At 40.7% G+C, this 20,483-nt stretch overlaps 2 protein-coding genes across 6 annotated transcripts; one reads left to right on the forward strand and one right to left on the reverse strand.

Moving 5' to 3' along the window:
- Nucleotides 1–6: 6 nt before the first annotated feature.
- On the reverse strand, nucleotides 7–9,125 carry LOC114568103 (lamin-A). Of its 3 annotated transcripts, none has more exons than XM_028597490.1 (13): nucleotides 8,917–9,125; nucleotides 8,063–8,412; nucleotides 4,860–5,016; nucleotides 4,284–4,409; nucleotides 3,960–4,130; nucleotides 3,573–3,698; nucleotides 2,892–3,112; nucleotides 2,448–2,721; nucleotides 2,118–2,225; nucleotides 1,901–2,020; nucleotides 1,649–1,705; nucleotides 519–716; nucleotides 7–406 (listed from the first exon to the last, which is right to left on the reverse strand). In XM_028597490.1, exons 2-13 carry the CDS (start codon nucleotides 8,404–8,406, stop codon nucleotides 371–373), a joined length of 1,938 nt encoding a protein of 645 aa, XP_028453291.1. In that variant the 5' UTR covers nucleotides 8,407–8,412; nucleotides 8,917–9,125; the 3' UTR covers nucleotides 7–370. The 3 variants fall into 3 exon arrangements, with proteins under 3 accessions (XP_028453291.1, XP_028453293.1, XP_028453292.1); XM_028597492.1 differs by having other exon boundaries at nucleotides 519–713; nucleotides 8,917–9,124; XM_028597491.1 differs by lacking the exon at nucleotides 8,917–9,125 and adding an exon at nucleotides 8,659–8,728.
- A 2,303-nt stretch (nucleotides 9,126–11,428) lies between these two features.
- Nucleotides 11,429–20,441, forward strand: usf2 (upstream transcription factor 2, c-fos interacting). 3 transcript variants are annotated; one of them, XM_028598202.1, is made up of 11 exons: nucleotides 11,430–12,155; nucleotides 12,853–12,896; nucleotides 13,153–13,319; nucleotides 13,947–14,066; nucleotides 14,496–14,652; nucleotides 14,956–15,043; nucleotides 16,283–16,327; nucleotides 16,829–16,887; nucleotides 16,981–17,072; nucleotides 17,358–17,486; nucleotides 18,978–20,441. In XM_028598202.1, the coding sequence occupies exons 1-11, from the start codon at nucleotides 12,118–12,120 to the stop codon at nucleotides 19,065–19,067; spliced, it is 1,029 nt and encodes a 342-aa protein (XP_028454003.1). In that variant the 5' UTR covers nucleotides 11,430–12,117; the 3' UTR covers nucleotides 19,068–20,441. The 3 variants fall into 3 exon arrangements, with proteins under 3 accessions (XP_028454004.1, XP_028454003.1, XP_028454005.1); XM_028598204.1 differs by having other exon boundaries at nucleotides 11,468–12,155; nucleotides 13,207–13,319; XM_028598203.1 differs by lacking the exon at nucleotides 16,283–16,327 and having other exon boundaries at nucleotides 11,429–12,155.
- Nucleotides 20,442–20,483: the final 42 nt, after the last annotated feature.

Genomic DNA, 20,483 nt, shown 5'->3' on the forward strand with positions numbered 1-20,483 from the left:
GAAACATTCTGAAAAAATGTTTATTGATATAAGCAACAACAAAAGTAGGATACACCATATTCTGTAGACCTGTAGCGAGGTTGGAGTTGGATTACTTAGAAGAAAATTCTATTAAAAATAAATGTATTTAGGATATTTCCAGCCCTTAAAAATACAAGTGACTGTTTTAAATTCACCATTTAAATTCAAGAAAGTATTTCTGAAGCATGCCTATGTACATACAAAAAAAAGTGGTATAAAGTTTTATTGCATACATTATCTTAAAGATTATTCCAAAGTACATGAACTGAAATTAATAACTACTGGTAACTAAAGGAATAATATAATGAAAACTAATAGAGTTGAAGTGTTTCAGCATGGATCCAGGGGCTCACATAATTGGACAGTTCTCCATTCTGGCTCCAGTCTAAGAGAAAAAAGATTGACAAAGTTACAATCACCACTCTCCAAGAGGAGCTGAATTATTTAAAAGGTTTAAAAGGAAGTCATATAACAGCTGTATGTGTTGCAGTGCCCACCTTGCGAGGAGTGCTGGCGCTGAACACGTAGGAGTGCGGCAGTAGACCCTCAGAGATGCCTCCGCTGCGGAAGGAGCGGGAGGCTGAGGTCATGGAGCAGTTGCTGGATTTGTCTGAAGGAAGTCCACAGGAGCCGCAGACCACCGTCCGGCTCCGCAGGTTGTACTCACTGTCTCCACAGGTGCTGTGAGCCACCTGCTGAGGCAAAGAGACAGATTCAGTGTTAATATCAGAGCATTTAATACGAACACACTGGAAATCTGCTAATACATCTCATGCATGATGGTTTGGTTGTTGTAATCCTGTGGGGCTAACTCTGAAGGACCATGGGAGAGAGCTCCAAAAGACTTTTGAAAGGGGATGCAGAATTAAATGCTAAACTTGATGAAACAATTAGTTGATCAACAGAAAATTATATCACCAAACTATTTTAATAATTGATTATTTATTTGAATCATTTTTCAAGCAAAAAATGCTAAATATTCCCTGGTTGTATCTTCTTAAAGTGTAGATTTGCTGTTTTTTTATTTATATGATATCTCTGGGTTTGGGACTATTTGTGTTACAAAAGAAGCAATGGGAATGTCTCTTTTGGCAATTTTCTTTGTGAACATTGTGATGGCCATTTTTCACTATGTTCTTACATTTTATAGACAAAGTAATGAATTAGTTGATACAGAAAATAATATGCAGATTAATCAAAAATAAAATGTATACCAATAATTTTATTATGCTAAAAAATCTGGTTGTTTTTCCACTCTTTCAGACCATTATAAAGCAACTATAGGCAAAGAAATTAACATTTCATTACAGATTGACAGGTTGTGTATCTGTTTCTGCATTGTGTCAGTGCACATGGCCAACTTCCAATATCAACATTAATTTGATTTATCAGGACAATCTGTACCGCACTCAGATTTATTGTTTTTGAAGTGTTGAAATAGCAGATTTAATATTTCTGGGATTCTGAAAAGCAATGTTTAGTGTTCAAGGTGTTGTGGGTCTAATTCAAGGTATAACAGCTCTATTTATTATGAAAATTAGGCAGCAGGTGAATGTTGCTAAATGCTTTTTGGTCCTGCAGACTTCTGTGTTATTACATACTATGTTATCAATACAATTTCTCTCACCATGTCATCATCGTCTTCTTCAAACTGTGTGCGGGTGACCTTCCTCATTGCCATTTCCTGGAGGACAAAGTATGATAGTATTTATTTATATATTCATTAATTAATATATACATTGTTTGCCTATTTCTGACACTTTAAAGCTCAGTGTATAGAACTTGACACCAGCACCGTGGACATAACAAAACTTAATGTAATCATAGTATTTTAGGCTTAAATGAAGTACTATAAGTTTGACTGTTGAATTTAAACTACCTCTCCATTGGCACTGATCAGGGTGGTCTGGAACAGGTCTCCAGTGCCCCAAGAGGGCTGAGTCTTCCACACCAGGTCAGAGGGAGGGTTGTGGGTTCCACCAGCACCGGAGGCCCAGATCTGTCAACCATGGTAAAGGTACAGCACGGTGAGGTATTTGTAACTGTGTTCATCGCTGTGCTGATTTGTGACTCCGGTAAGTAAAGGGGTTTCTTACCGTGACCCTCTGGCCGGCCTTCAAGGTGAATTTTACCGGGAACTTGAAGACGATAGGAGTCCCAGATCCCACCTGCCGCTTCAACTGCCAGTTCCCCAAGTTCTGATCCTGATGGTTGGATAAAAAGATGGCAGTTCTTTTTTATAGTGTCAAATCATCCAAGTAAAATCTGGCCTCTGATAAAAAATGTCAGAAAACTGTGGACAACATGCTCGTATTGACCAACCACAACGTGTGCAACTTTAGCAGAAAGAAGAATTGGTTTTCACACACAGTGTTTCTCAGCTTATATTATATTTAATTATCCCATCATTTTGTTTATCTACTCACCTCATCTGATTTGTTGCTGAGTCTGACATATTTCCCTTCCAGGTCCACCTCGTCCACAGTGACCCGTCCGCTGGCTGAGGCCTGCTGGGTGATGCGAGTGCGGGCCACAGCTCCACCTGCGATGCTGGAAGCCTCGCTGTCGGTGTCGTTGGGTCGGCGCCTCTTGGCAGGAGAGCTCTGCGCGTTGTAGTGGACTGATCGAGAGAGAGCTCCTGAAGTAGAGGAACGACTTCCTGTCATTTTGGTGGGCGGGGGGCTTGGGGAGAGACGCAGCCTGCAGGGACAAAAATCAAAAACATGATGTTTATTAACCGGGGAGGAGAAAAGTGTGAGAGGCAGTGGAAGAGGTATGACTGACAACTCTGTAGCAAAGAGGAAATCACAATTCAATTACTGCAAGACTCTTATTTTATTGAATACACTGATTGTGAGGGGCCAACATACCTCTGTTCCTCCCCTTCCAGCAGCTTCCTGTAAGCGCATATCTCCATGTCCAGAGCCAGCTTGACATCCAGAAGTTCCTGGTACTCATCCAGCTGCTGTTGCATTTGCTGCCTCATCTCGGCCATTTCTCTGTCTTTCTCCCCCAGCAGGCGACGGGTGTTGTCCCGCTCCCGAGACAGGGCGTCCTCCAGGTCCCTTACCTTCGCCTCGCGGGCCGCCAGCTAGATCAGACAGAGGAATCACACAGTTATTGACAGATCAAAATGAGACAAATATAAAACACTCAGAGGACTTACTAACTACATGCAATACAAATACAACGTATTAATCGATATCATGTTGGGTGAAGATGAGGGCTAAGTGACATTTTGGCCACATGATGAGTGTTATACTGTGTCTGTGTTTTTAAGCTCAGCCAAAAGATGGCGAGGACTGTCTATTTGTTCTTAGAAAATAAAAATAAAGAAAACAGGAAAATCTGATTGAAATATGAAAACTAAACTTTTAAATGAACTTTTGAACTTTATATAGAGTATACATTTTAATAATCATAACGCCCCTTTTGCTATGAATCTGCACATGTTCTTCATGATGCAATGCGTTATGCACACACGCATCGTGCATAAGGCACAAGTCACGATAAGAACCCTGAATGTGATCTGTGTGCTCATTTCAGTTCACCTGTTTCTGCAGCTGGCTGAGCTGAGAGGACATGGACTCCAGGCGGGTTCGTGTCTGCTGGAGCTCCTCATGTGCTGCTCCAACCAGGTGGCTGCTCCTGTCCGCTGACTGACGAGCATTTTCCAGCTGACAGAGAGAAACAACAAGGTAGAAAACGACCAAATCATTCAATAATTACGCTGCAGTCTGACTCTCACTTTGCTTCATTTGTACCTATTTGTGAAACTGCATGGCTGCGGCAAATCAAAACTGTCCTACCAAAACATTTAATGCATTCCTATGTTATGATGTTTGGGATATTTATTCTGTGCTGTCATGTTTATCTTCCACTGAAACGCACAATTTTTTTATTTATTTTTTTATTATAACAATAAATTGATGGTCTACCTTGGAATTGTAGGTCTTCTCAATCTCATCTTTGTACATTTTGACCTGCAGTTCGTGCTGGCTACGCATGTCCACCAACGCCTCGGCCAACTTGCTTTCAAAGTCCTGCTGGTGGCCATTGTCCAACTCAACCATACGGGACTCATGACGCCGCTTTATCTCCCGTAGTTCCTGTTGGAGGATTACAAAATCAAAATCATTTTCACTCCCAAATACATATACATGTTTTTTTTCTTAAACTAATGTATGAAAGAAAGAAGTGGAGAAAGTGAAAGTTCCTTTTTAAAATGATGAATTCATGATAAGAACTTTTCTCAGTCTAACCTCAGAGTGGAGGTTCCTCGAAAACTCCAGCTCCTCTTTGAGGGTCTGGATGCGATTCTCTCCATCCACCCTCCTCAGCATCTCATCCTGCAGTTGCTTCTTGGCATCGGCCAAACTGGTTTCCAGCTAAGAAAGGACAACAGGAACGGATTATAAGTACAAAAACAGAGCACAAACAGTCACATAAACAGGCAGCAGAGTGCAGAAATATGCAGTAAATAGTTAGAGGGCAGGAGAGTAAGGAGACTGTTCTTTAATCAAAATGTCTGAGTTTAAGCAGCCATGACAGAAAGGCTGGCACACACCAATACTGAATATTATATTTCATTTTAAGTCCTGGGCTTGTGAGGCCCTTTCAAACCTCCAATGGAAAAACTTAGAAGTAAATAGCAAGTGGTAAAGGCAAAAAAATAGGATTGTAACTGGGTCTCTGATAAGCTGGCATTTATTATCCCAAAGTGGAAAACACAGAGGAGGATGAGGGACAAACCAAGAGGGGGTGAGCTTGTAGGATAACTGCAGAAAGATTGACCCCAGATGTGTTTCCACTGAGCTATAAATTGAGTTTAGATATACCTTGGCAAGCTGTGCCTTCAGGTCCCTGTTTTCCACCTCGAGGTTACGCTTCTCTCCCAGAGCCGTGGTCAAGGACGCATCCTTGGAGTTCAGCAGAGCCTCCAGGTCTTTGAGCCTCTGCAGCGCTCCAGCCAAATCGGACTCCTTTTTGGTGTTCCTGCAAAGACACAAAGAGTCTCAGATGTTTCATCTTGCTGGATGTGTTTTCAGTATTCATAGAGGATATTCCAGTTCATAGAATAGGGGAGACATCCATTTTGCTTTGTAAGTTAAGAACCAAATGGAAACTGAATTACTACGGTTTCCTTTACGCAGTCTAATGAAGAAAATATGAGCTATTTTTGAATAAGGATGTAGCCCGGATAGAAACGGGAAAGACCTCGGTGCATATGACTCATAGGCCACAATGATCTACGTCCAATCCCATTTATGTGGTAGCCAGACCACAGCCGTTGGTGTTTAGCTGAGACGCTGCCATGGCAACTGCTTGGCTTTGCCAAACACACATCGACTGTCGTCTCAATATTTATGGAAAAAAAAAGGAGGCGAGACACTGCCACGTATTGTGTGCATAATGATTACTTTGGTGAAGGAGGAGAAACTGGGGAAAGAGTTAGTCATCAAGCTCTGGATGTGGCAGCATGGGAAGAAGTCTGAGTAGAAGTCCAACGTCAAACTGCAGTGAGCAATGAGGAGGGTATGCTGAAGTCAGGGAGTGGCCCCGGCAGCAGGGCAACGCTGCTCAGAGTATCAGCTATTAAAAGCTAATGTGTAACTGTGTCCAGCCGCTGTAGATCACACGCAGAGATGTTTTAAGATATTACCACTGTAATCACAAACTCTCTCATTCATGCTTTAATAAATAAATACACTCTACAAATAGAGCAAGAGTCAGTTGAACATGGGGATTTCAGAAGCCTTGAGGCAGCTGTTTCCTCTCATCAGAATATCTGGTTCAGTTGAGTCTTTTTGTTTTATTAAAGTGCTCATGTTATGCTTTTTGGCTTTTTCCCCCTTCCTTTATCGTGCTACATATCTTTTTTTGTGCACATTATAGGTTTACAAAGTGAAAAAGCCCAAAGTCCACCCCAAAGGGACTTACCATCTCCAACAGAAAACACTGTTCACAAACTGCTCCAAACAGCTCTATTGGAGTCCAGCCTTTACTTCAGAGACAAACGTGCGTCATAGTACGTGTCCATTGTCAGCGTCATTTCCCCACTTCCCACTCATTTACATGGGAGCAGCCACCCAATGCATTCTGGTAGCGTCGTGGGGACTTTGGAGAAGCGGGGCATCGAGTCGCCCTCTCCTCATTTGCATGAAGTTGAATACAACCAACTTTATGCAAATGAGGAGCGGCCGGCTCGGCTTGATGCCTCTCTAAAGCTGACGTAAACTGACCTTTGTCAATCCGAAGACAGATTCAGCAACTGCATGGCCTATTTCTCTCTTAAAATGTTTTCAGAAACACGTTTCGGTGAACTATTTCTCGTGAAATACGAGATCGTATTCTGAACGAGCCGCCATTATGGTCAGTTTTGAAATTCGGGAGCAGGCAGCCCCATGTGACGCGTTCGTCCAACCAGCTGCAACCATGGCGGTTGTAGGAGGGTAGAGACCACTAGCGTGCAATGCTGGGAAGCAGGGCAATCGCATCCGTGAAAACAACGCGTATATGGACATGTACCATTACTTTGTAACACACGTTATAATGCTCGCCTAGCTGCTAGCGTGGCACGCCCTCATACTCTGACTAGCAGTGCTGACCTAGGTACTGCGTATGTGCAACTCGCAACAAATAAGTGAAGTGTGATGTCTCACTCTGTAGCTAAAACGGAGAGCTCAACACACAGGGTGAAAAGAGGAGCAGCAGGAATGTGCAAGTACAACAAAATTATAGTGTTTTTTGAAAATTAAACCACATAAACCTATTCTGGTACAACCTCTAAATACAATTATACACCTGAAAATGAGCATAATATGAGTACTTTAAAGGGTATACCAGGCTGATTTGGTTTAGTTTTGACTAAAAACCTTTATAATCTTGGAAAAACTTTTTGCTCTGTTTGCTCTCATTACCTGTTGTCTACAGTTATATTGCAAATACAATCCAAGAAGGTTAGGTAATTCTGATTTTAAAGCTAGATTATGTTATTTTAGCTGAAAAGCAGCCTCTGTGGCCACAAGTGATAATTATGGGACAAGAGAGTAAATGCTTAAACAGTAGTGTAGATATGAGTCATACAGAAAACTGACTCAGTAATATCAGTTACACAGGAATATCTATCTAAAGTTTGCTAACATTAGCCACCATACTGGTCATACCAGACCACGTGAGGATGCAACAGCAAAACTCCAGAGTGTATTGTATTCCTCTTTGACTTTTGACTATTGAATTGAGTGAAGGTGCTTTTTTTGTGCTTATGAACTCAGCTTTTCAATTGTAAAAGGAATATTGTGTTATTTGGTCTTTTAAAAGTTACATAGTCTCACGTTAATTGTGAAGAAACTACACCTCATAGATGAATATGGATGCATTAAAGGTGCCCTGCCACACAAAACCGTTTTTACTTGCATTTTTTTTAAATATGTTAGGTTCATATGTGTTTGTGTTATGTCGTGAATGTGACATGCCACCTCCTCTGTCAGCTCTAGCCACCGAAAAGAAATAAGCGGAGAAATCTGGCCAATTACAAAAGCTGGTCAGTCTGACGTGGTGTTGTGTGAGCTCATTACTATTCATGAGCTCGGCCAGTTGTGCTGGGTAAAGGATGCTGATAGCCAGGCTCTCATTGGCTAGCTGTTAGCCAATCAGAGTCAAGCAGCTGAGCTCGTTGAATATTAATGAGAACTGGCACAAATCAAGCTGAGTTTTCCTGCAGGCTTTCTATACCACGCTAGAATGCCTTGAAACAAGGTAACCAAGGCATTTTTTCCACAAAATTTTGTACAGAGTCCACGGTAGAACTTCAGACATTACCACAAAGTAAAGACATACGTGTGGCAGGGCACCTTTAAAGGAATTCAGGGCTTCTTACGGGCTGAGAAACCCATAAAAACTTACCCCATACCCCAACGCTTATCAATGTAACTTCTGTTACAATTTTTTTTCTTTACTAGCACACACATGCATAGAAACACACTGTAGAAATAGCTGTCAGATTTAGATTTTGGACAGGAGTGATGTGCTGCAATCCCACCTTGCTTTCAGCTCCTTGTAGTCCTCTCGCAGCTTGGCCAGCTCCAGCTGCAGACGTGCTCGCTCTTTGGCCACAGAGTCCAGAGTCTGACGGGCATCGGCCAGCTCGGTCTCATAAGCGGCCTTCAGGCCCGTCAGCTCCCGGCTGACCTCGGTCTCTGACTCAGTGATGCGCAGACGCAGGCCGGCGTTCTCAGTCTCCAGAGAGCGCACCTTGTCAATGTAGACGGCCAGTCGATCGTTGAGGTTGCACAGGTCATCCTTCTCCTGGAGCCGGGTGATACGGTTCGGGGATAGTGGTGTGTTGGCACCTCGGGGAGTGTTTTTGGGTGTCGCCATTGCCATTTTATCCTTTCAACACACATTGAACGACACATTATCAACTCAATTATTCTGAAATTATATTTTTTCATGCATACTGGCATTATAGTGTATACTTAGTACGATAAAAGCATAACTTTTCTACGAGGATGGAGGAAGTTGGCCATGCAGTTCAGTCTACAAATCTACATTCAACATTCACATCTGTTATTATTAAAATAAATCCAGAAAACGATGAAAAACATGCCTAATACATCCGTAAAAGTAGATTTTTACTTTTAAGGATTTTTGTGGACTTCCATTCAATTTGAGTAAAACATAGTCGTAGCTACAAGTTTAGAATTAAAAAGAAAACATAATTCACTGTAAAGTGTGCAGTTTCCAGAAGCTTCCAACTCTTTTGAGTGCAATGACATAAAACATACAAAAGACAAAGTAGAATTAATCAAAAGACATGGGAGGGGTTGTCGACTCCACCCAAAGATCAAAGTTAAGTCTCTGCACAAAAGATGTCAACTTTCAACAAAGATTTACCTTTTTAAAGTTGGTCAGAAGAAGATAAAACTCTGCTCCGAGGATATTCTAGACTTCTGTGTTAGTTTTTTATTATCTTGTGATCAGAGTTTCTCTCTTAGTTCTCCAACCCTCCTCAGTCTGTTCAGTTACTCAGTTACTGTGCTGTCTGCAAATCCATCTGTGGGTGCCCATGTAGGAAAGAATGAGATGGGAGGAGAGGAGAGAGGTTGGCCTCAAGTTTGGCACTTGGTAGGTGCTTGTTCCTCTCTCTCTCTCTCTCTCTCTCTCTCTCTCTCTCTTTCTCCCACTGTACTGGGTGTGCAATCTGAATGAATGAGTCACCCTCTAGTCAAAGAAATGCACAATGCCATGCGATGCATACAAGGGATAATTTCAAGCAGCTCTATTGCCTGAGAGTTGAGTTGTAACTTACAGTGTTTGACTCAAGCCACATGTGCTCAAACATCTCCAATAAGTTCAAATGAACAAGTATATAAGACGTTTTAGATAGTTTTAACCCTTAAATACAGAACAGGGGTTTTCAGGAGATACTGACTTGAGATAACAACAAAACTAAACATGCTAGCAGAACCCAGTACTGTATTACTGGTTTTCTTCTGCAAACTTACAGTTTGAAAGATTTTGTAACCAATTTAAACCTAAGTAGCCTGATGGTGAGCCAATCATTACAACCAAACTACACATTTTGGGGAAATGTGTAGATGCACAAGACAGATACATATACAGTATTTCCATTTGATGGCATAGTGCAGCCAAATAAATAATGGGTGCAGCCATAAAAAGAGTCTTGGGTTTGAATATTTTATAACTTTTTATTTTATTTTACTGTAAACATCATATACTGCGGCTTCAATGAAAAGTTAGAACAAGCTGATACAGCATATAGCCTTCTGTATGTGATAATGTCAGACGATGCAATATTATTTATTTTCCAACCTTGAAGCTATGGGAAATAAAAGATAAACACTGGATGTTAAGGGGTCAAATAGCTATTTCTTTTAAATGAATGTATTGTATGTGTTACACATTTCTATCAGATGATCCGGCAGACCCCAATTACTGGTTTTCTTTTGAAAATGTTATGTTTACAAGGACTTTATTTATTTGTTTGGCTGTGTAATTAACATTAAATATTTATTATAAAGAGGCAATTTCTTTTAACAAATTCTGAGTTAAAATGTGTTATTGTTGCATATGTTAGACCCTGCTGCTGTGAAGGTTTTTGAGGGTTAAGGCCTCAGTGTGGACATGAGACAGATTTTCCTTAATATGTTGTTTCATTTGGAGGATTTTTGCAGAATTCAAATCAAAGTAGAAATCAAAGTACTCCGTATTTCACAAGGTCAGAAAGAAACAGAATTGTGTTCAAGTAATTTATTTTCTTTCTTTCTTATCCTTTTAATCATCTTGTGGCTCCTCAGATTTACAGTGCCTTAAGTATTCACTATTTTCCTGTTTTACACCACTGACGAGTTTTAATGAGGATTGGTTTTACACTTTTCAACAGAAAGACCTCTGTGATCCAAATAAAGTACATATTTTCAATTCTATTTGTGGTGCCAAACACACTCGATTGTGTTGTTTCTAATTTATGTGGTTAACATGTTTTATTTTAAATGTAAAGTGAGTGTCGATGGGCTTGCTGCTCTCTATTTGTTTAACTCAAGCTATTTGAGTGCAGATGTTAACCTTGCAGATCAGCAGTGTGGCTGCATGTCACGGAAAATTTCACTCAATTCAATGCAATTCAATCAGGCTTTATTGGCTTATATGTTTACATTGCAAAAGCAATTGTGAAATAAAAACCCAAAGTACGTACAATAAGTAAAGATTTACTAGAGTAAAGAAATGTATAAACAGAGCTGTGTAACATTGAAACATTGTAATCAAATAAATGAATGAAAAGGTTTTACTCAAAAATACAGAAAGAATAATTGTGATTTTGCTCTTACAAATATGCACACATAGGCTACAGGTAACTAAAGATAACTTAAGATAAAAAAAATACACAAAAACAATCTAAAATATAAAAGCAAGTTATGTAAGTTATATATATATATATATATATATATATATATATATATATATATATATATATATATATATATATATATATCTCAGTCGTTGTTATATTATTCGCTGTATAGCCTATTATTCTGCTGACAGATACAGATCGCCTCAGTTGAATTTGATGGAAAGGTTTGACTGACACCGACTGCACAAAGACAACATGATACCCTCTAACTGTTCTCCAACTCAACCGATCTTCTCAATTTCAAGTAAAAAATAAGTACCAGCTGCCCAACACGACATAAAACAGTGAATTACGAGAAGCGTTGTGTGCACTGCGCGTTGGGTTGTGGCATACATGCACAGTTTTTGTCATGTGGTTTGTGGGAAAACCCGTATTGGATCTCTGTGGTCACCTGGGCAAAGAGAGCCTGAAAAAAGTAGTGCAGTTGAGGAGCTGATTGTCAGCTGTTAGATAAATACTGTACAGATTATTAGGATTCCCTGGAAAATATATATATCATTGTAAGACAAAGGCATATCATTCATGCGTATGCAAGTTTTAGTGCAGAAATAAACAAAGAAAAAAAAAACACGACAATCCATTTAACCACCAAAACTATTTGCATTCGAGGAGTCGCGTGAATGCTGGGTTACTATATCTGAATTCTTACAAAGCCAGGCCAACACTTGCAGTAGAAAAAAACACTTATTTTTTTAACACATATTAAAACGAACAAACTAGTCCACTCCGTATCTTATTGGCCGCATGTCGCCGCAGCTTGGCGCGGATAAACAGCAGCTGTGCGCCGCGGAGCAACGAAACGGAAACCCAAGGACAAAAAAGATTTCCAACGAACGCTTTAAAAGGAAATAATCTTCCAGACTCGCATCCATCAGATAGTCTAAAATACTTTAACGGTCTTAACCACACGACCGGAGCACCCCCGCCTCCGTGAAGCTGCATAAACACCCCGGAGTGGTTGGGTTTTTTTTTTTCCGCACAGACGCAGACGACTCCCTCCTGCTCGGCAGCGGCCTCCATTTTAGCTCCTTGCCCGGTCGGTGCCTCACGTGTCCTGGACTGTCTTTCTCACATGACCCGTGTGTTTGTCCCCGTGATCAGCGCTTCCATCTCCGTAAATCAGTGTCGTTGAATAGCAACGTTTTTACACCCGCAAAAGCTTCATGGATATGCTGGAGCAGAGTCTGGACAGCTCGGCGAGGTGAGAGGCTGCTGTCCGCTTCCTGCTCAGCCATGGCTCCCTCCACGGCCTAAAAGCGGTTTCTCTCCTGACACCGCAGTGCTCTGTTAATGTTAATAACCAGTATGGCCCAGATAACTTTTTAATATGGGGTGCATTGTTTTGGTTTTTGGTTGTATCAGTGTGCAGCTTGCGAGGATGATGCGTTTCTGCGTTTATAACGTCATTTTCAGCAGAAAACCGTGCGTCATTTTGCATATCTGGAACCCCACAATGCATGTTTTTATTTATTAGACAAGAAAGACAAATGCACTGCAGCAACTTGAGTCTAATTTTCGGGGTAACCCTTAATTGCACGGTGCTGTTAACGTTGCCCTCCCTTTATGCTACTCTTGAAGAATTAAAATGCTTTAATCGAACAGCAGGAGGGCGGTGTTAAGAGTGTTGTAGCTATTTGAAAAGTGTTCCTTGCCTTGTGCACTTAATCGAAGCACTTAGACTTCAGTTTTAACTATCAAATAATTGTAATTTTCCTTCTGGAAGTTGCAGAAAACATGATTCGTATCACGCCAGTTCTGTATCACTTTATTTATGTCTTCACCGTCATCTCCTCGTGTGGCCACCTGGGGGCGCGCTCCATCCACAACTGGTTATGACAGCTTGGTCCACATGTACTTTTAGGATAATTGACTCATTGTTTTTCTCTTTTTGGTTGTAGTCACGACAAACAGGAAACGGAAGAGGTGGTGCAGTTACAGGAAGGTGGGGGCCTTGATTCTTCTAATCCTAAACCAATCATCTGCTTATTTTCTGAAAATAAAATGTTTTCTACATGTGCATCACATTTTATTATTATAAAGGTTTTGTCTTCTTTGAGACACATAAGAGTCTAAGACTTGATCTTGAACCAATATTCTTGTAAAAATCCTACTTTGAGCAAAACGTGTACATGTCTGCAGTCTGCAGTTCTGTCATACTCCGCAGAAATACATCCACTCGCATCTGTTTTTGTTTATAGGTCTGCCTTGGTGCACAGTCACAGATTTGAAACATGTTGACCTGTGTGTTGCAGGAGAGACGGTGGGCGCGGAGGAGCAGACTGCAGTGACCATCACTGGCGTCCCGCAGGCTGCGTTCGCTGACAATGTGCAGTACCAGTTCCGCACAGAGAACAGTGGAGGACAGGTGAGCGTGGAAAGCCTCTCTTCTGCACAAGCAACATTTGCACCGCTTCAACAGGTTGAGAGAAACCCAAAGCTCCACATGCCTGCCATGCCAAGTTACAGATGCTTTGCCACGATTGGACAATTGCTGTTCGGCACAGGGGTTACGCTAACGGTTACTTTAAGGGTTGAAGTTCAGCGTGCTGTTAGGGTTGATTGCAAGTCCCTTGGTAAATATGTTAGAAGGACACGGAGGTTGACAGTGTTCACACCAGGCAATTTCGTAGCGACTCATTTGAATTCTAGAAATAACCACAAACCCCAAAGGTTCAACAGAAAACCGATGAGACAGATGGTAACACCTGAAAACCAGTTACTCGTGCTTAGAAGCTGAGCAAAACGGAACAAATCGATTTGTAACCTTTGATCTAAAGGTTACATTCGTTAACATGTCCTTTTTTATATGAGGGGCCAAATAATGTCGAAAACTGCTTCAGGTAAAGTCGGCTCCTTTTTATTAACAAGTTCTGGTTTCATTTTGAGCTTGTGGAGTAAAACGTACAGAACTTCCAAAGAACCCCCAGTGTGATCACTTCTTTTTATTTATTTATTTATTTTTGTAAACTTTGACTCTCTGCTGTGTCCCCAGGTGACATACCGTGTGGTTCAGGTGACAGACGATCAATTAGAAGCAACAGCTGATGGGACTGGAGCTGTCAGCGTCGTCTCCGCTGCAGCGTTTGCAGGAGCTTCTCAGGCTGTGGCACAGGTGAGTAAATGTACCGTGAGACTACACCGCAAGTCAAAAGATGTGATTTCTTTTTTTTTTTTTTTTTTTTTTTGTAGCATTCATATGGTGTGCACATCCATTACTAAAATGACAAATCAATAAAGAAAAGCTCCGTGTTAAACTGCAAAAATGTGTTATAACATGTAGTAACATCAATACATACAGTAGAGCACTTTTTGGTGAGTCCCTTTTATAACAGGAACCACAGCTTTGGTTCTTATTCCACCTTTGTGCCTAGAGCTAGAACTATAAAATAGTAAGCATGAACTTATTTTTTTTTGCCTACGTTACCCTTAGAATAATCATTACTGGGGTGGGGGGGATGTGAACACTTGTAAAGACATGCACAGCCTTACCGTATATTATATATTAGTTGTTTAATGTTTTACCGACTCCACCTTTTGCCAGGCTGTTATCCAGAACCCTTTCAGTAACGGGGGCAGTCCTGGCGGGGAGACCGTGGGAGGAGAGACACGTTTCGCTTATTTTCCTGCCGCCACCGTCAGCGATGGAACAGCCGTGTCCGTGCAGGCCACCGCCGACCCAACGATAGCACAGGCAGGAGGTGAGAAAACGACACCTTGTCTTATAAAATGTGGCACAGGACAGAACGAAATACATATGCGTCAACAGATTTTGTTAGATGAATCGATAACATTTTTAGAGATATTAAGGATGGGATTCTGATGATGATGATGATGATTTACAAAACTCATGTTGCATCATTAGGCTTACGTTATTTTCATTTTCCTGCCGTCCTTTGACTCTGATCACATTCCTGATCGAAAAAAAAGAAATCCAAAAATGTATAATTCAATCATCACTTGAGGAGAACTTTATTTTTCGTCATTTGTCTCTTGAAATCCAGGCCAGTTTTACGTGATGATGAGCCCCCCTGAGGTGCTACAGACGGCAGCTCCTCGTACCATCGCACCGCGCACACACACCTACACTGCGTGAGTATAACAAGACACTATTGCATTACCAAATCACCATAACTCTCCCCACGTGTTTGGCCGACTTCTTATCCCCTTTTTCCTGAAACTTCACGGTGGATCGGATGTTCTTTACTTCTTCCTTCCCTTTCTGGAATGATTAGTTTTGTCATTGTGTGTACAAATGAAGATACAAAAACAAAAATCAATATCCATCAATTAAAACATCCAACATCTGAAATAGGGCTGCAACAACGAATCGATAAAATTCGATTACTAAAAAAGTTGGCAACGAATTCAATTATCGATTCGTTGTGTCGCGCAACTATTACGCCACCTAGTCGCGGAGATAAAAAAAAAAATTGAGTTGAACGCGGAGCGGAGCAGCGCGGAGCGAAAGAAAAGAAAAAAAGAGCAGAGCGGGGGTAGAGGAAATACGGAGAGAGACCGGAGAGACCCGTAACGTTGTTCTGAAACACTCGGCGGAGGCAGAGAAATCAGTAAACCTAAGTCATCCAAGGTGTGGGAGCATTTCACACTAAATAAATCAAAAACGTGTTAATTGCAAGATAAGCAAAAGAGACGCATGGCACGGGCGCACCACGGTGATGAGTCTAAAACGTAAACATGTTGGAGTCCTTGATGAGGAGGAAGGGAGTTCAGCAGCAGGGTAAAGTCACTACACTATCCTACTTCTGTTCCGGTCTGAAGGGAGGAACGTACCGTCCCTCCAGTAGCTCTTCTGGTGCTGGTGTGGTGTTTACTCGTTATCCAGCTGACTAGCATGACAAGCTAGCGTTAGCTCGGTAATAACAGTAATAAAGCAGGGGTGGTATACTTTGCAAGACTAAAGACACTGTTTTATTCACTCGCCTTTTTTGGCCCATTAATTTTTCAATCTGTTGTCATGTATATATTATGTGCTTTGTCCCATATCAGTTATTGTTGACAAAAATATTAGTGTGTGGTGTATAAATGAACTTAACTTGCACTTACTACAATGATGGTAATAATTTAATGAATAAGTGTCAGTCTGTCTGTCTGTCTGTATCTGCTATTTGGGTTACTTACCTTTACACAACTATTAACTAAAACAACAAGTATGTATGTATTGAGTTGATGTAAATTAATGTTTTTTTTTTTTTTTTTTATCCGATTCATCGAAAAAATAATCGACAGATTAATCGATTATTAAAATAATCGTTAGTTGCAGCCCTAATCTGAAAACCACACTCTGTCCTACTTACCTGCCATCCCCAGAGACCTTGGTGAAAGCGAGATGTTGCAGCATGGCAGTTCAGACTGGTGAGATGAACTTTCACATACGCCCCCACCCTGCCCCCATCATGTGTTGTAGAGACAGACGTTTGGTGGCTCACTAATCAATCATTAGCATCCTTGTATTGTGAATAATATGTTGACAGGTTTAGCTAACAGGCAACTTTAGGCTAGCAGTATCCTGGGACTGAGTCCCATTAGCACAAATAAGGCTAATACCAAATTATACATCCTGATTCAGTGGCTGAATCCCACAAACCTTTGACCCCCGGGGGATGTGAAGGTTCAGCTGTGCCTGTGCCTTCTTCCCCAAGGCTAATTAAGACCAGTTAATGGTGCGTTTGGGTCCTCCTCGTCAACCAGCCAAAAATTATAACGATAGCCAAAGAATTAGTTTGGATTCGTTTGACATTAAATAAAAACATTTTGTTAGCTGGATTGTAGTTCAGGTGTTACATATTTGGTTAATATTGAAAATTGGACAATTTATTTATCATGTAATTGTTGTTTGTTTTGCTGTCTTTACAGGAAGGTGGACGGTCCACGGGCGCCCCGAGATGAGCGGCGAAGAGCACAGCACAATGAAGGTATGTGGTCACCGGTGTTATGCGTGTCTTATTTTTGTCTTTGTTCGAGATGATTGTTGAAGTCAAAAAAAAGTTCATTTTCTTTCTTTGCAGTGGAAAGAAGAAGAAGAGACAAGATTAACAACTGGATTGTAACACTTTCAAAAATCATCCCTGACTGTAGCATAGACAGCAGAACTGGAGCGGTGAGTGCGGTACAGAAATCAGCCCTCCAAAACAATGTTTTCTAAAAGCCCGTATATTTTCAAAAGTAAAATGGTGACATTTAGCTACCTGTCTTTTCGATTAGATTAGACATCTGGCTCTTGAAATGGTTTTGGTCACTGGAGTAAAGTTGAGTCAAGATTTATGTGAGTGACAGTGGGAGGGAAATACTGAACAGTAAAAAGGAAGAATTAGTAATAGAGCAAGTGATGAGTCATATTGAACCCATTTGGTCTTTTAACATCTCAGTGGGCTGTTTTTCTCAGAGTAAAGGAGGCATCCTGTCCAAAGCTTGTGACTACATCCGAGAGCTGCGTCAGAGTAACCAGCGACTGCAGGACAGTTACAAAGAGGTGGAGCGAGTGGAGATGGACAACGAGCTGCTAAGACAACAGGTTAACTTCCAATATCAACCTGTCATTCCTTGCTTTCAGGCAGAATAAACTGAATGTACATGTCTTACCTTTTATTTTGTGCGATAGAAGCAAAATGTTTAAGATGCAGGGCCTGTGAACACAAGGTTGCCCTTTTTAATTTGTCATGTCGTACTTTTGAGCTACGTGTTAGTATACGTCACACAAAAAGATTTAAATTATTTTATCACAAAAGTAAAATGTGAGTAAAATATGCCACACCTCATTCAAAGCCTCTTTTTTTGATGCTCTTCTACTTGTTGTCAGTCCGGCAAGTGCTTTACAGAACCCACACAAAAAATGAAGTGGCTTTGTAACTAGGGTTGGGTACCGAAACGCGGTGCCAATAATGGTAACGGTTCCGACGTAAACAGTAGTAACGAGACCGAATAAGAACGAAAATTTCGTTGCCTGACTTTTTATTTTTTTCAGAAGCATCGCTGCACGGGACTCTACGTTACCGTTAGCTAGTAGCTAGAGTAAACACAGTGGTTAAAATGCTGACCAGTAACGTTAAGCGGTGTAAAGTGTGACTGTATTTCCCTGTAGAGATTCCAACACCGAGACGTAACCGTCTGACCGCAGTTGCCGTTGTCGGAAAAAACAACACAGACGGTGTGTTTACTTGAAACTCGCCAGCCTTGTGGTGCATTTTTAGTTATTGTAAAATACCCTTTTCCCATCTGGTGCTTGTTTTTGTCGTTTACCAGCAATTTACTGGTGAAATAAGTCATTGTTATAAGTTATTGTTATTACATTATTAATCAATCATTTAATTTTAACCATATGGCCTTAGCAATAAACAAGTCATTCTTTAATGTTACCAACTTGTGCTCCTTCAGGCACCTACACCGTTTTTAAAAGTATCGTTTTAGCACCGGTATCAGAAAAAACCCAAACGATACCCAACCCTATTTGTAACTAATAATACCAGTATTTACTAAAAATAAAACCATGGGCTGAGGAAATGATATCCTAAATCTCATCGTATTACAGTGAGGCAGGATAACAAATGCATAACAATATACCATCATACACCAAACAGGCTAAAATACATAAATCGATAAATAAAGCTCAAATAAAATCCAGATTAAAAAGGTAGGTCTTCAGTTTGCTTTTAAAAGTATAATGCCAAAACCATGTCATTATAGCAACTAACTCATGTAGGAGTTACCAGTTTTCAGCTTATAGCGACAACATCCAAGTTATAATTACAGTTGAGGTAATAAACATGAATCTTTCCCATCGCTACGGTCTATTTCAAATGACATGAACACGGTATAACTCAAAGAATCTTGGGTAATCTAGAAAAATACAATGTGCCAGTATCCTGTAATTACCACTTGTGTCCACTGTGTCACAGTCACACATACGCACCCTGACGTTTTAACTAGTGTTGTACCTTCAAAGCCTTCTACCTTGTTTTCTATTTATTTGTCATTGTGTCTAATTATCTTCCTTTTCCGTTTCTAGATTGAGGAACTGAAGAATGATAACGCACTGCTTCGAGCACAGCTACAGCAGCACGGCGTAGAAGTCAGTGGAGATGCAACACCTCAGTGATTGTGGACTGGACACATGAAACCTCACAAACACAATGTTGCATCCTCCCACCCACCTGAACAATACCATGAAAGGAATAACAATGACAGACAATTTCCATCCGAAACTGGACCACACAAACGCACACAGGGCTCGAGAAAAACACTGAAGGACTGCAAGGGCCTCCTCCACCTCCAGCTGTTGAAGGCTGAACACTCTAAAATCTGTTAACTGTGTAGCTAACTGAACCTCTCACCTATGTTTCAAGGAATACGACCTCAGCACCGCACCACCAAGCTTGCACCAAACTTTCTTTTTACTTTAAATTATGAACCTGCCACAGAAAATTTACTTTTAATTATTTCACTTTTTTTTTTTTTTTTTTTTTTTTGTACCGCAAACTTCTTCCTTTTTTTGTTGTTGACTTTTGCTGTGTTTGAAACTACTAAATGTGACATGAATGATAGCTCCCATTTACTTTTTAATTTATTAGTGTTTAAGGAATGCGTACACGGAAAGAAAAGCTGATTCTAGAATTTACTTTCCCCAGCAACAAACGCATAACGGGCAAATCTGATATTTTGATCATGCTCATCTCTGTTACTAAGGATAGTTTTACTGTCTGTGGATGATGTGTATATAGTTTATCTGTGTACAATTTTAGGTAACTTTTTCAATGCCTGCCTCTTTACACTGACACTCCAAGCACCAGGCAGAGCTCACACATTTTATAAACATAATCCAATGTCGGTAAAAAACAAAACAACTCATACTTCTCTGAAAGTCAAAGTAAAAGCAGCTTGATAGCACAGGCACGGAGGTTTTATTTTTTTTGTGCAAGGCCTTAATAAAAGCCTGTTGGGAGAGTCTAGGTGTTAACATAGCTCAGGTAATGGGGATAGTGCACTGGCAAAGTGGTTCCCAGACTCCATGAAGTCTTTACATATAGAGTTTAGAGCTCTCTTGTGTCCCCATTAGGTGCAATGTACAGAAAAAATGAGAATATGGGGATCATTTTTAAACGGGCATTAAAATATGGGTGGTTTGTATCTACTAATAGGTCACTGGTGTAATGCACTGAAATAGAGGTTCAGTCATGAGAGGGTGGTTAGAGACCAGCCTCTGTTTGGTCCAATAGTCCGGCTGCATTTTAGTGGACACCTGAGTTGTCTTTTTTCTGCAATCTTCCCTAATTGTTTAAAACTTTGGGAACCTTTGCTGCTGACAGAAGACCTTAAAACAATCATGGTCAGGAATGTGCTGAGTAGTTTGGAAGCGAGCGATGATAGTAACTAACCAGCTTTTGTCCACACTGAAAGTCACCACAGCATGGAAATATAACCACTGGCATGACTAATTCTGATACTACAATAAAACAAAAGTGTTTATACCCGAGGCTTGTGTATCGCACATGTTGCCTACATTTTGTGTGGTTTT

This window comes from Perca flavescens, chromosome 14 (genome assembly GCF_004354835.1).
Source record: "Perca flavescens isolate YP-PL-M2 chromosome 14, PFLA_1.0, whole genome shotgun sequence".
Classification (NCBI taxonomy): domain Eukaryota; kingdom Metazoa; phylum Chordata; class Actinopteri; order Perciformes; family Percidae; genus Perca; species Perca flavescens.

Coding starts and splice junctions, on each gene's coding strand:
- LOC114568103 (XM_028597490.1), bottom strand. CDS start 8,406: ATGGCAATGGCGACACCCAAAAACACTCCCCGAGGTGCCAACACACCA. Junction 4,410..4,859: donor TGAAGGCACAGCTTGCCAAG/GTATATCTAAAC, acceptor GTCCTTTCTTAG/CTGGAAACCAGTTTGGCCGA. Junction 4,131..4,283: donor CGAGGAACCTCCACTCTGAG/GTTAGACTGAGA, acceptor ATCCTCCAACAG/GAACTACGGGAGATAAAGCG.
- usf2 (XM_028598202.1), top strand. CDS start 12,118: ATGGATATGCTGGAGCAGAGTCTGGACAGCTCGGCGAG. Junction 12,156..12,852: donor AGTCTGGACAGCTCGGCGAG/GTGAGAGGCTGC, acceptor TTTTGGTTGTAG/TCACGACAAACAGGAAACGG. Junction 14,067..14,495: donor CTTCTCAGGCTGTGGCACAG/GTGAGTAAATGT, acceptor ACCTTTTGCCAG/GCTGTTATCCAGAACCCTTT.